Consider the following 15963-nt stretch of genomic DNA (forward strand, 5'->3'; position numbering starts at 1 on the left):
GTTACCCAGGAACCTTCAAAGACCAGGAAAGATAATTGGCCCCTCATACAGACTGTAATGTACATGTTTTGTATTCGTTTGTTTATTTCAGATGTACTCCTATTCAGTATTTTGAGGCAGATTTGAGTCCAGTGTATTGTTTATTTTCTCTTGTGCCCACTTTTATTCTTTCCTACAAACGTTTTTCTAGATTGAATCTCGTACTGTTTTGTGGCTAATGTTGCCATGAATGTGCAAACCGTGTAATCCACACTCAATAGTCTGTGTATCACTGTTCTACAATCAATATAAAAAACAATAAACATATCTGAAAAAAGCTCTCTTTTAGTGCCAGATAGAGCTCTTAAGGTGTATGTTTCTGCATAGGATCGTCCAAAATTGAAGTCTGAAGTGGTAGGTACATGTAGTTCTGAACGTCTAAGTAAAAACGTTCAAGGATTTAATCCCACTTCAACCCTCTTTGCTTTTCTTTATTCAGCACTTCGCTCTGGCAAAGGGTGTTCATTTAAGAAGGTCATGTCAATCAGTCTTGATAAACGTCTAGGACAGACAGAGCTGATCAATTCATTCTTGATCTCTTCTTTAAGACTTCTACAAAATAGGGCCATCTGTGTTTTCAATCCAGGTGGTCTCTGTTGCTAACTGACAGAACTAAGTCATATAAGTAAGCACATCAATATTTACTTATGATGTATCTCACAAGGTCCCCTCTGCTGCAAACTCTCTATCTGGACATTCAAACATCTTCCTGATGTGGATTTGAAAAGCTATATAATCATTTAGACAGGAATCTTCTGCAGACAACTTGGGTTGGCCAAGCATATGGCAGCTTGACACAGTCAGGCTATAATGTAACCTACGTTAGCCCAATTAGTGGCAAACAGACCAGGTGTAAAAGCAAAATTAACTGGAAGTCCATACAGAAATTCTTGTAAGTTAGTCGGACTCCCAGAAAAATGTGGCGTACTGAGGCTTGATGGAGAGAGTTCATTTGACCTACGGGTCAATGTTTGTTTTAAGGTTTCATTCTCAGCTGTATGAATTCCGGATTCTATTGTTGTACAGCTTGCGTCATATCACAGTTACAATCCATGATCAGTCTTCACCGATAGTCATTGGTGTCTAAGTCTATTGAGAACTGAAGACACAGTAGGCTCCTTCGTCTTCTACCTGTCTTGTCCGAGGGAAGGGTGAAACACAGTATTAGCCATTTTGCTAAACATAAGTAAAAATGTGTTGGATTCAGGTGTCTGGAGGAAGGAATACCAAATTGGAGGAAAAAGCACTTGGCATGAAAAAACATACAAGGCTCAATAGAGAGAGATCCAGATCAGGAGTCCAGCGGAGAAGACTGAAGAATCGAGGTGATCCACAAGGCTGGAAGCATTTTTGAAAGACAGCACAACCACTACTGGAAAAACGGGACTCAAAGTACACAAAAACATGAAGACAAAAATATAGAAAAAAAGACAAATATCAGAAGAAAAGAGGATGAAGAACCCATCGAAAATATAATTTCAACTGCATTTTGACACAGAGGCTTGAGCCCAGTTCTCTTATTTTATACGTAAACGGCAGGAAACAGAGTTTGGGTAATTACAGGCAATAAGGGTGCCATTCTGTATTGGAAAAAGAATAGCTGGTTATACTGTGTGGCCATCTTGCTCTGAGGATTTGTGGAAGACAGAATTACTGGCCTAGATTTGAAAAGAGCCTTTCAACAAATTGCTCAGGCTCTCTTAACGGATATCTAGGGGTTGCTTACTAATCGCCAAGTTGCTAAGAGGAAACCATTGTGTCTGCATCCTAAAGCTGACAACAGGGCCAGAGAGTTTGGAACACGCCGCACATTGGTAGAGGCAGAGCCAGGCCTCGTAGATGCCACATGCAGAAGACAATGGAAGACGCCAGCTGCCTGTGGATAAAGACCCTGTAAGGATTCAGTGTGTCCTCCATACTGTATGGCTGTCGTGTGTGGCTTTTGTGGTTCTACACTGCAATGTGGCCATGAATCCTTCCTGTCTCACCGAAGCAGCCAAGAGGCCCGTCCACTTAGAGGTGGGACACATGGCTATCCATAGTCCCTGAAAACAGCTCACTCTGAATGCCTGCTTCTATCCTGGGCTGAGCACACAAAACACAACTCAAACTTGTGCGGTCTACTTCTGTGAGCATACTGGCTCATACCATCTGACACATGCAGAATTCAGAAGACAGGTATTCCAGCACTGCGACAGCCATAACAGAGGTAACAGTGAATCTCATCAAAGGAAAATAAAAACTCGTAAACCTTTATCAGTCAAGCACTTACCTCCAAATGTGTTTCATCAAAAATCAAGAAAGAAAATATATAACGGTGGAAGACTAAAATTACTTCAGATACCTATACCTTCATTACAATAATGAAATTCAAATACCTACCTGTCTGCAAATAAATAATACCTTTATTATTTACCAGTTTTTCAACTGTCCAAACAACCTTTAAACAGTTAACCTAACCAAACAGTAACATTTAAATAAATGGGTGATTAACTGTTTTATTTTAGGAGCCACAATAAAGAGGATGAATTCTTGAATGTTATGATGCAGATAAGATTCTTGTGATTTTGTTTACATGTATTGCTAATGTTTAAAGAATTACGAATACAGGAGTTCAGTTTATACATAGATCATCTATCTTGACATTAAATCCATTGTGAAACCTGGTAGCGCTGACTGAAATATCCAAGAGGAGCACTTCAAAGGTGAATGACATGAGCGAGCTATTGCATAATTTCCAAAGAAATTCGAGAAAGTGTGGACAACAAAGTACACGCGATGGGATCGAAATGGAGGCCATCGGAAAGTAACTGATGAGAATGGAACTGAGCATCATTGCCTTGCAGAGAAAAATGGGGACGATGGAAGGAACTACAATATTGATAGCAGAGAAGCTGGCAACTATAACCACCGTTCAACAGTGCACAATAACCAGTATCCTTCAATTGAAATAGAAACTGGAGAATCTTGAAAACACAGCTATGGCACTTTTGGTGAGAGTCCTACTGATCCCCCGATGCAGGAAAGAAAACTATAAAAGGGCTTTAATAGAGATCTCTGTTTGAGAGAAAGGCATATTTGATTATACATTATCCCTGATCTGTTTGATGAAAGCTTTAGACTGCCCGTTAGAGTAGTGAGAAAAAGATGCCAGCTAGGAGGGAGTAAATAGAAGTATAAACTGACCCCACAAGAACCTAAAGGCAGAGACAAAAAGCTAAACAAGGCAAAACTGAAAAATGAGACTGCAGTGAAATGAAGTCATGTTTTGTTTTATCCAGACCGCAGTCATGGAAGTATACTGTGAAGGAAAAAGATTCTAGCTGTGAGATAAGTGCTAACGAATATGGTATAATGCTTCAGTGACAGATCCTCCAAAGCATATGGTTTTCCATAAGGGGAAAAGCTATGTGACAAAGGAGAGCACTTGCCTGGGTAAATATTTGAAATCTAATGTCTGGCTGTATCCGCCTGTCTTTGATTCTATGGCTTAGGTCTGATAGCTGTCAGGAAATCTGTTCTTGGGGAGGGGTGGGACGATATGTGCCAGCACATGGGAATAACTGACTTGAAGTGGTTTGCTATTGAACACACATCCTACCTTCCTGACTTTTCCCTCCTTGCCCTCCCCGCCCCTCTCATACCCTTCCGTTGGTTGTGTGGAAGGATTGTTATATACATCATTTAAGCCTGAAGTTTCCATTTTTTTTAAAATCTGTCATTCAAGTATTTTGAATGGATGTGCAGTTACATCTCCAGGAACGTTCTGTTATGATAATACTAAATGGAATTGTACATGCATTTCCTCAGATCCTGCAATTCCTTCCCTTTAACATTATTGCTCTAATTATTGTTCATATATAGCGCTAGCATGTTTATAGACATACCTTTAGTTTCATTTGATGATGTGCTGAAGCTACCTATTTTGAGGAAATTAAAGGGAAGAAACAATAGGACAGCTTCCTACAAAGGAATGTCACCAGTTTTCAGTTGGTGAAATGTCTGAGTAGTCAACACTGTGAGTGTTGTATTCGCACATGTTTTGTAATGTCTGATTTGCCAAGTGACTCCCATGGTCAGCTGAACTGGAAATTATAATACATGCCTTAGTTTAGTCCATTTGCTTTACAATGAAGGAACTGTATTTAATGGCTTGCATACATATTATCTTCTTTGCTTTTTTTAGCTACACTGAATTGTGGCAATCATCTTGTCCTTGCTCCTGATTCTACTGTGATTTGGAGAACAATGGAAAACACTCTGCCAGAAACAGAAATGGAGGCTTGTGTCAGACAGGGGCAAGACACATCCCCAGCAGCTGAAGATAAAGACCAATCCAAAGATTTGCCATCTCCCACTCAGGACAAATCACAGTCAACATCTGTAACTCCCGGCAACACTACACAGGTATTGTGCAGGGTTACACAACAGCAACCAGGACGGCATTGTGGGCAACAGGCACATTCTGCAACCAGTCTAATCTCTAAATTACCATCTCAAGTCTCAAAAAAACAACCAACCTCTTTGGTTCAGCTTCCTTCATCATCAACGAAACCTCCGCAGAATACTACATTTATTTCCAAATCACGGTCGTTTGAAAGTAGAAAAGGAATTAGTAAACTAGCACTGTCAACATTTATTTTGGGCTCTTCTGAAGATAACTCTTCAGATGATGAATTTTCTTCAGCATCCTCATTAACTGCCTCAAGAAGAAGCAGCTTATCAAACATAAGTGCACCTTTTATTACTTCTTCGTCATCGTCTACAACCATGAGGTAGGCAACATTGGTATTCATTTGCTATGTATTTTGTTTCACATCACAGTGATGGCATAATGATTGTGTCAGAAATTAGATCATATGATGATTTTTATGACCGTTTGACTAAATTAAATTCAACATTTGTCTAGTCCATGTAGGAATCATTTTGGTATATTGATGACTCTGAAATATAATAACTGATGGGATGGTAGGCTTCCCACAGTCTGGGTCGATCATCACACAAACTTGGGAAATAATAACCAATCTGTGAAACACTTGTAACAGAAACACCTCAGCTAGTCTATTCATGATGATGGCTTCCCCAGTTACCAGTTCGATTCAGATGGTTACATCTGCTAATTATTTGTTGGCTCAGAGCAAAAGCCTCAGTTTTCCATTATTAAAACTGATGAAATACTTCAAAACTCATCTATGGGGTAGATTTTTTAAATGATTATTTCTAGGACTTTAGAAAATTGTTATTCGACTGATCACCATGGCTCTAATAGGAATGTCTGTATAACTCTTCACATACCATCGGGCCATTTGAGCTATAATAAAGAGCAAATGCCATATTTATTACAAGGTACTATGTTGAATATTGTTTTGGAAAAGAAAATAGGAAGCTTAGATCTTGATTCTTTCACTGAGAAATTATGATTAGTTATGTAACAGAGAACTTGGTATTTCTGATCATCTTATGCAGAAGAGTATATAACCTACTTTACTCTGGCAACCGCATATCCTTTGGAGCCCTATACAAGTGGTCTTGGCGATTTGGGTTTCCTTCAGGCACGGCCAGTACATGTAAGAGCGGTGGTGCGATGTGTGGTCGACGACGAGGGAAACATAAAGTTTCCCTCGTCATCGTATGTCGAATCCCCCCTGTGTCACCCCCCACTCACTCCCCCACCCCTCTTACCTGCACAGCCCGCACCTGGTTTCCTTGCAAATATCTATTTAGCAACTTTTAGCAGTTAGGTTAAAAGATGTTCTTATACTTGTCAATATTCATAAAAAATTACAAACAACAATATTGGGTGGTGTGAGGCTCCTTTTAAAGTCTGCTTCTTCAAGGATAAAGGCTCTGGCTTCAGCACTCATGCCATTTGTATTTGCTTACACTTTTAGTGACAAATGTTCAGTTGACTGGGGGTGAGTGCTTGCAATGTTCAACACTCCGTCCATCATTTCCTTTGGTTTTGCTTTGTTCGCCATAAGTTGGCAGGGTATGCTCAGACGTGAGTCCCTTGCTCACTTTGCCACTGGATTCAAGCAAGCCTGGCTGAAGACGGCTGGAATGCCAGAAACCGGTCCTAGGAAGCTTGTTTCCGGTCCAGGGAAGACATGGCTTGGCAGTTCGGGCTGGACTGTTCCCATGAGGCACAGGGTCAGACTGATTTGCATATGGCCATGTCTGAACTGGGGTGGCAGAGTGGGCTAAAGAACGGTGATGGTTTAAACCCAGATCAGTTGACTGGGGGTGAGTGCTTGCAATGTTCAACACTCCGTCCATCATTTCCTTTGGTTTTGCTTTGTTTGCCATAAGTTGGCAGGGTATGCTCAGACGTGAGTCCCTTGCTCACTTTGCCACTGGATTCAAGCAAGCCTGGCTGAAGACGGCTGAAATGCCAGAAACCGGTCCTAGGAAGCTTGTTTCCGGTCCAGGGAAGACATGGCTTGGCAGTTCGGGCTGGACTGTTCCCATGAGGCACAGGGTCAGACTGATTTGCATATGGCCATGTCTAAACTGGGGTGGCAGAGTGGGCTAAAGAACGGTGACTAGATTAAACCCAGATCAGTTGACTGGGGGTGAGTGCTTGCAATGTTCAACACTCCGTCCATCATTTCCTTTGGTTTTGCTTACTTCTGCTACCTGACATGGCACTGAAGCCAAGTAAGATGAAGCATGTGGATTTCCTGAAACATTTTGACAAATTTTCATGTTAATTAAAAATCTTTAAAATTCCTGGCCAATAAGATGTTTTTAAGAGGTACACAAATTGTGCAATGAATAGAGTGCAAAAATAATTCTTTGGCTTTAAAGTTATTATCGCCAAATCAAAGTAAATTTAAATTGTACAAACATCTGTTGACTGTTGACCAACTATTAAACAACATACATAGGTTTAAGGGGTCCATTCATGATCATCTGCAAGGAAAAGCATGAATTTGTAGTTGGACTAACATGCTCAGGGTTTGTGTAATTCCTTAAACTAAAGATTACCAGATCTTGAATTCTGACCCAATTTGTATAGGATAGCTACAAAGATTAAATCTGACTTTATTGGCAGGTGGATGCCAAAAGGACTGGGTATGTCAAGCTGCTGGTATATAACACTGGATGTAGGAAAGTGAAAGATATTAAATGCAATTCATCTAAAATATAGAAACACTGTGTGAATTCTGTAGAATCACAGATCGAGGAAGGAAAATGGATCATCAAAAAACAGCATTAGAAGGTTTTTGCAAGGCCACTGCACAGGGAAACATAGTCACGTTTTAGATGTTTGTGAACATGTTGTCTACAGGAATCCTCCAACAATTATTTGATGAACCTAAAAAAGGTTGATGTTTGCATTTGATGGCGTGATTAGACCAAAACTCTTGCCCATCATGAAAGAGATGGGCATCGACAAGAGACATTACTGAATATTATTTTCATGTTACAGGCAAATGAATTACAGACTGTGTGATATGTTCCAGGGAGTGAACTTACTTCAAATTTTCAGTCAACATACAGGGTTAGACCAGGGACTGTGCTGCTGTCTCTTTTTTATTCCCCCATTACACCAATAGTGTGACTTTGCTCCACCTATTAACTTGATTCCTCAGGAATTATAGGCATCTGTCCTTACTTTTGTAGTAAGCAAATTCATTTTATTGTGTAGAATATATAATTATGTACAAAATGCCAATACACAATTCAGACTCATAAAATACATAATTTATATTGTTAAAATCAACTCCTTGAACAGCATTAACAAAATAAATGTTAGAAGAAACAGGTTAAAATAATAAAATAGATCTATCTTTCTTCAGCTACTAAAGAGCGTTCAGGAAAGTACATAAAATATGTTTATTGTATATGTTAATTTCCTTTACCGGCTCATTATTTAATATCTTTCAATTTGAGTTTCACATACGCTATGTTAATGCATTTTATTAGTTTCCCTATAAAAGCATTTGGTTGTGTCATTAAACAAGCTAGAGTTACCTCCTTTAACAGTGCGCAAAGATAAGAGAGTAAATACTTGCTGCGAATATCAGTCAAGTTGGGACAAAGACAGATATTATGGTTCAGCGATTCCTTGCAGTAATTACAAAGTCTACAATTTAGGGTACTGGATGGATGTAGAATTCCAGAGGCGCCTTTAAACTCTTTCAGATGAATATATAGTAGACAGAATCTTTTAAAAAAATGTTTGGGGTGTCTCTAAATTTCTAAATTAGAATCAGTGTACTGCTCATTCCATTGCAAAAAAGATTCCATAAGAGTATTTGTATTGTGGAGCTTTTGATAAATCCCTTAGATGAAAGGATTACTGAAGTCTTGATTTAATAATCCTCTTGCTGGTTGATAATGGCATTTCCAGCAGATTCTGTACAGTTGGTAAGGTGTGAGCCTGGAGAAGATTATTGATTTCCTCGTAAGAGACACAAGCTGGTCGCAGAAATCTGCATCAGCTCTATATTAACACTTGCAGGGAATCGGATTTTGTAGTGGCACAATAACAATAGTATTTTTTTTTTATACTTTATTTACCATTTTGCAGCATACAATATCAAGAAACATGAGTGCTCACTGCCGTAGTTATGACAACATGAAGATAGTCTGAACGGAATAGAATATGACCAAAAACATTGACCTGTAGGTACAGTCATCACAGGTATATACTGAAATCCACCCCTGAAGGTACTCGCAGCAGTCCCAACACCTCTCCGATCCCCACACCGACGTACAACATAACCAGAGTGTCTCAGGTACGCAGAGCTGCAGACCCATCGCCGTATGTTCTAACAAATGTATCCTGGCTAGTCCAGCATCGTTATTAACCCACCCCGGTAGGGACTCTGCCCTGCTCAATTGGTGTGGTGGGGGGTAAGCGTTCCGTGGTTACATAGCCCTTGAGTGGGCCCCAGATGTGTTTTGCCGTGAGGAGCGTGACAAAGTGCTGGCATATAAATCACTATTGCTGTTGCAGCATGTTAGGCTGTTCAGCCAATTCTTTAGTGTAGGAGCATCTTTACGTCCCCAATTAATGTCAATTTCTCTCTTCGCCAGCAGTAGACTAATGGTGACAAATTTCCGAATGTTTTTAGGAAAATTGGCCACATAACCCAATAAGGCCACATCCGGCGTGGGAAACACATCCAGATCCACCATATCCCCAATTGTCTTGTGGACTGTTTCCCAGTAAGCTTGTATCTTAATACAAGTCCAAGTGAGGTGTGCAAAGTCAGCTTGCGGGCCCCTCATTTAAGCAGTTGTGTGGTCTGTTCGGATCAAGACTATGTAATTTCGCTGGAGTCACATACAGTCTACGTAAGAATTTGAAATGAATTAGTTTATGGCGGCTGTTTAGGGAAACAGTTTTCGCCAGGGAACAGCATTTAGCCCACTGTTCGTCAAGAATGGGATGTCCCAGGTCTTCCTCCCAGGCCTTAAGGATTTTATCATCTTCAACAGGAATTATACTTAAGCATGCATGATATAATTTAGAAATAAGGTGCACCCCCTTTGCACTCTCTATCGTCATCGTGAGTGGGGCAAACAAATCTGGTTCCAGGGGGAAACTAGGCAAAGTCTCCCTTAAGACAGAGCGCACCCGGCCCATGACGAACCTATCCATAAAAGTGGCGGTGCGGAAACGCTCCACTTCCGTCAAATTGACTAACAGGTCCCCAAACGTGTTGATGTCAAATTTGGCCAGTGTGCGCTGTACTAATGTCTCCCCCATGATCGGTATCCAGCGATTGTTTGGGATCGGAAGAGCCGATGAATATAATAAAGGAGAGCCTGCGATGCGATGCGCCGCAGTTTGTCCCAGGCCCAACTAGTGGTGGAAAGTGTTTGAATGTCTTTAAGCTCTCTGGCCAGGCCTCTGGGCAACACCGTTTGTAGATCGTCAGGCAAAACCAAATCTGCTTCAGGCCGCAGGTATGGAATCCTAGCATCGGGGTGGAACCAGGCATATGCATAACTGCACTGGGCCACCAAGTAATAGAGCTGAAGGTCTGGGACGCTGAATCTTCCCCTGTCATATGGAAGGGTCAATACCTGCCACCGCACTCAAGGTCGTTTACCTCCCCATGTCGGTCTTATCAGGTGAGAGCGTAACGTTACAAAGAAACTATTCGGTAGTGGGATTGGAATGTTATTAAAGAGGTACCGAAATTTCGGAAGTACAATCATTTTAATCAAAGCTACCCGTCCCGCGCGAGAGAGGGGAAGTCATATCCATTTTTCGATCTGCACCTCTAAATTGTGGACAGCATGGCTATAATTGAGCCAAAGTAATTGAGCGGTGTCCAGATGGATGTGAATGCCCAAATACTTGGTCGAGTCTATACACCAGTCTAGCGGGAACTCACATTCCCATTGCATAGTGCTGAATGTTATGGGGAAATATTACCGATTTATGTCAGTTTATTCCCAGGCCCGAGAATTGTCCGAATCGGATGATTTCTCGTATCATGGGGTCCAAGTTTTCCTGAGGTTTACGAACGTAAAGAATAATATCGTCCACGTATAAAGAAACTAGCAATGGTCCAGTGTTAAACTGCAGCCCCCTTTGTAAATCTTTCTCTTGGAAGTGCCGGACTAGCGGGTCCATTGCAAGTATAAATAAAAGCGGCGATAGGGGACAACCTTGCCTGGTGCCTCGCGATAAGGAGAAGGAGCGAGACAGTGAGCCATTCTGTTGCAGTCTCGCGGTGGGGCCGCTGTACAGCATCACCGTGTTTGTCACAAATCCCTTGGGCATGCCCATCCTGAGCATTACGGATATAAAAAAAAGGCCACTCCAAGGAGTCAAATGCCTTCTCGGTGTCTAACAGAATCGCTGCCGCAGGGACCTCAGGGTTTATTCCATGAAGGACCGCAAACAGAGTTCGGAGACTCAGCGAGGTAGACCTTTGTGGAACAAATCCTGATTGTGTCGGGCAATAATTTTGTCCATCAAAAGACCCAGGCGAAGGGCAATCATTTTAGCAAGGATTTTGTAGTCCAAATTGAGTAGGGATAGTGCTGTGTATGAGCCACAGAGTAAGGGATCCTTGCCCGGCTTGGGGAGAAGGAGGATGACCGCTTCTCTGAGCGTAGGCGGCAACATGTTCCTCTTGAGCGATTCGGCATACCCCTCTAGCAGCCTAGGAGCCAATAAATCCTTATAGGACGAAGCCATCCAGGCCGGGCGCAGTGGAGCCATTTAGGGCCTCGATAGCGCTAATGATCTCCTCTTTTGAGAAGGGTTCAGCCAAGAAGTCCTGCATATACTTTTCCAAATACACCAGTGCTATCTCAGAGAGGTATTCCTCCTTTGTGGTAGAGTCGTGCACATTCTTGGAGGTGTACAGGGCAGTATAATAGTCTAGGAATTCATCTCGGATCTCGGCGGTGCTGGTGAGGATCTGCCCTGAAGCAGACCTAAGTTCCATAATCTATGCTTTGCTATATGGGGGCCGCAAAATCTGTGCCAACGTACGCCCTGGTCGTTCGCCTTCCCCATACCGACGGGCAGTCATATATTTGCTTAAGAAGTGGGACTCCCGATCCGCCGATTCCCTAAAGTCAGTGAGTAATGTAATCCGCTGTTTGGCCTTTTCTGGGCTGGGATGAGATAGGCATTCCCTATTCAGCGCTACCAATTGCTGCTCTATACGGGACAATGTAGCCCTCAAATCCTTTAAGACCCCGGCGTGCTTTGTGATACAGACCCCCCTGATGTAGGCTTTAAAGGCCTCCCACAGCACCGCCCAGGTATCCACCGAACCGGTGTTGATGTTGAAATAGTCTTCTATTGCCTCCCCCACCACAGAGAGAAAGATGTCGTCATTCAGGGCCCGGCTGGGGAACCGCCATTGGCACTCATAGCTGTAGGTCTGGGAACCTGGAGGTGAAGCACCACTGGGGAGTGATCTGAATAAGTCCTGGGGAGCGTGGTTATGGACTTATACCACTGGCACATACTAGGTGTGAGTAACCAATAGTCTATTCTAGTCCACGTGCCGTATTGTGCTGCGTAGTGTGTGTAGTCAGTAGTGAATGGATTATGGTGCCGCCATTTATCGATTAAAGTCAGGGAGTCACAGATTTCTAGGAGCGCCCGGCATGCGCGCGGTTTAGTTGTGGTGGATGTCTTCGAACAATCTAATGTGGGATTGAGAAGCAGATTCAGATCCCCGCCTATAATCAAGTTAACTGCGTCCAGCAAGCCGAACAATCTGTGAGTGCAGCTCATGAAAGAATACCGGGCAGTCCGTGTTAGGTGCGTAGACGCAGATTAACGTGAGGTTGTGTCCCATTAATTTCCCGGTAGCTATTGTGTAGCGGCCTTCTCTGTCACATAGGACGGCGTGCAAGTGAAAGGGTACCCGTTTATGTATCAGTATTGCCGTACCCCTGGCGCAGGTGCTAAAGTTGGAGAAGTGGCAGTGTTGTGCCCAGCCGGAGTCAAATCGTGTAACATCTGATTTGGGCAAGTGTGTTTCTTGTAAAAATGCGATGTCTATGTTGTGCCGCTGTAAATAGTGTAGAACGTGCTTCCGCTTCCTATTGTCATATAGCCCCCTAACATTCCATGACAGTAGGGCCAGGTCCGAGGGACCAGTAACATTGCCTATCCTAGCAATCTGGGTGGTTTGGTTTCTAAAATAACATCTGTGATCTGAAAAAAGTAGTTTGACTGGAGAGTGAGCATAGCAGTAACTAAACAAGAACAAATATGACCATAGCCTAATCCCCCCCCCCCCACCCCCCACCCAACCTCACGTACCCTGTCGCAAGGATCAAAACCCATCAAACAACTATACAAAACATCCCAGAAACATCTGAAGTGGTACAGTGAGTGGATGCAACGGTTCACTAGGTACAAAACTGACATTCCAGTGGTCTACACCTAGGGGGGAGGCAATGCTCCGACGGTTGCCCAGCATGATGAAACTATTCATGACATATGAATTATACTATCCCAATAGACAAACACCCCATGAACTGGGTACTGTTATTTATATTTTGCCAGTGCCTGGTCATTCAGTGGAGAAGAGCTCCATGCTAGCGTTTGAGCCACTTCGTGGAGGGGAGGGCCCAGCACCGCCTTCTTTCGGCTGACCACCCTTGTGTTTATAAGTATGACAACATTCCTGTGCCTCGTTGGGTGAGTCAAAGATGCGGGGTCTGCCGTTAATATCCACCCGCAGACGTGCTGGGTACAACATGCCATATTTGAGACCTAAGTTCCTAAGGGTGACCTTAACACTGTTATATTTACGTCTGGCCTCCTACACCATGACTGTGAAGTCCGGGTACAGAGCTAGTTTGGACCCTTGCTATGTCGTGTCTCCCCGCTCTCTGGCAAGACGCAGAGCAGTATCTCTGTCCCGATAGTTCATAATTCGGGCAATGATGGGCCTGGGTGGGCAGCCTGGGTTAGGACATGGGCCCAGGGTGCGGTGCGCCCGTTCCACCACGAAGCCAGGCATGAAGGCCTCTCTAACAAACAAGTCCACAAGTATGGTTTCAACAAAGGTGTCAATGCGGCCAGTATTCGTGGATTCCGGCACCCCTAAAATGCGTATATTATTACGCCGGCTGCGTGCCTCTAAATCCTCATTTTTAATAGTAACCTCCTTAAGGATGCGCTCTACTCGTTCTAGGCGCTTGAGGGACTGCGCCGAGCTGTCTTTGATGTCCGAGATTCTAGCTTCGGCCACATTAAGCCGCTTGTCATGCACCTCTATTTTGGCACCCAGTCCCTCAAGACGTTTGTCGAGAGCATCAAATCTGCCATCTAATGCTCTAAAGCCGGCTCTCATTTCTTGCAACAGGGAGTTGGAAGTAGCTGATGTCTCTCCTCCAGGGCCTGCATCCTGCCCACCCTCTGCCATTTCTGGGCCTGCGTCTTGCGCTTTTAGCATGACTTTTTCAAACGGCAGGACCCTTTGCTTAGGGTCTTTACGGCCCATGCTGCTGTAGGAGTAGGAGTAGCAGTGCCAATGGCTCCTTTTGTGGGACAGTGTTGCAGGAGGGTTGCGTTCAGGGCTTACAAGGGCGAGAGAGCGAGAGGGCCACTAAGGAGGCCTCGGTACCGCGGCCTGATGGGCGGCCGCTCAGGAGGGTCAATGGCAGTGGCAATGGGGGCGCAGTCGCCCAGTGGAACACAGTAGTATGGCAGGAGTGGAGTTATGAGCCAGCCGGTGCACTGCTGCTGAGGTCAATTTGTGGGGAGTGTTCTTCTATTCGTAGCTCGCAAGTCGAAGCCTGTGAAATGGCGGCTGCTCACTGGGTCCGGCGTGGAAATAGCCATCGGGTGATGGGCCAGTGGGGACCAGTATGTGTTTGTCTGTGCGTTGGTCGGATCAGCAATTGTTGCGCGGGGTAGCCGGGCACAGCGCTCAACAAGGCCAACCACTCACCTCCCCCCAAGCGCTCGTGCGAGCAACCGGGTGGCTGCCTCCCAGGCTCACCCACGGTCCCTGTCCCCGCGGGCCTCTGGGAGTAGCAGGAGCGTATGGCGCAGTTTAGGTCCTAAGAGGTCGATGGGGTTAGCGAGAGGAGGGGAGGGAGGGAGAGAGACTCAAGCTGCCCGCACCCGGCACACTCACCGCGATCTTCGCCCAGAGCGGGCTTCGGAGGTGCGGTACCAGGATCTAGGAGGTTCGGGCCCACGTCGGTCGTGCATCTGTCCGCTGGCCGGCAATGGCTCCTCCCCCTCCGCTACTTCCAATGTATTTTCGCCTCGTTCGGCCCCATTATCTGCACTTTCGGAGACTTCCCCGCACTCCCAATCGCTGCGGCAAGAGGCTGTAGTCACGTAGGGGAGACCAGCAGCGCGCAATCAGGAGATAGAGCTAATGTGCTGGCCGTACTCGGCGGAGCTTCAGTGCCGGGCGGCCATCTTGGTCAGCGGCCTGGCCACGCCATAATAACAATAGTAGTTGATTTTCGGGATCTAGTGAACTGCTTCAACTAATGGAAGACTTAATTCGAGTCTGATCATGGCATGTGGAGTAGAACTTCGTAAATTGAATCGAGAGCGAGCATTTTGAATAAACATTGTGCCTACTTTGTTAATCTTCTTTTCATTTAGTACTATTGAAGCATAGCTTAAAATAGAAATTAGTTTGGCCCTAAAGGCTAAGATTGTTGGTCTGATACTGTTCCCCTCCATAAATTTGAAAAATGTTTTTCAAAACTTTTGTTACTGTGATGGCCTTTGTTTTTAGTGTATTTAAATGATGTGCAGCTCTCATATGTTTGTCTAACTGGAAGCCCAAATAGCCATAGGAGTTCACTGACTCCACTGTATTACTGCCTAACTTCCATATAAATTTATGTGGACCCCTCCCAAGTAAGATTATTTTTATTTTCTTGATGTTAGCAGATAGACTGTTAATCTGGTTATATTCATTAAGTGCAGTAAACTGACGCTGTAATCCAATAGGGTTCTGTGAGTAGATTATAGGGTCAGCTGCTATACCAGATAACTGACTGGACAATTCCCCAATTTAGGAAGCAGGAATTCAGATTTTTTTTAAATATAATTGTGCAAGTCCGAGATGTATAACGAAAAGAAATATGGAGCAAGCTCGCACCCCTGTTTTAGGCCATTGTCGATGGTAATTTTGGGGGAGAGTGCTACTTGGTTGACAAATTGATTTGCATCCAAGTGTTGGTGTGTAGAGCTATCATCAAATGTAACAAGTTGAAATCCATGCCCAATGTTAGGAGCTTTGACCAAATATGATTACTGTTTACTTTGTCGAGTGCCAATGAGTAATCCACGAAGCATGAAGATTTTCTTTGATTTAGTGTCTTCTCAATGAGGAGATTCAAAGCAACTATGATGTTGAAAGTTGCACATCCTGCTCTAAAGCCTGTTTGATAGAGCGGCAGCAAATTATAAGATACAATCCAGTCTCTTAGATGTGAAAGTAAGAATTT

The 15963-nt window shown here is 43.8% G+C and overlaps 1 protein-coding gene across 4 annotated transcripts in view; it reads left to right on the top strand.

Annotated features, from left to right (window-relative positions):
* The window catches only part of ACACB (acetyl-CoA carboxylase beta), a 2187049-nt gene that overhangs the window by 174645 nt on the left and 1996441 nt on the right, over positions 1–15963 (top strand). For all 4 annotated transcript variants that reach the window (XM_085633342.1, XM_085633341.1, XM_085633344.1 and 1 more), the window contains one exon: positions 4226–4814. In XM_085633342.1, coding sequence (XP_085489468.1) covers positions 4226–4814 — 589 coding nt within the window. The remainder of the gene's footprint in view (positions 1–4225; positions 4815–15963) is intronic.

The sequence above is a fragment of the Triturus cristatus genome, chromosome 11 (assembly GCF_964204655.1).
Source record: "Triturus cristatus chromosome 11, aTriCri1.1, whole genome shotgun sequence".
Taxonomy (NCBI): domain Eukaryota; kingdom Metazoa; phylum Chordata; class Amphibia; order Caudata; family Salamandridae; genus Triturus; species Triturus cristatus.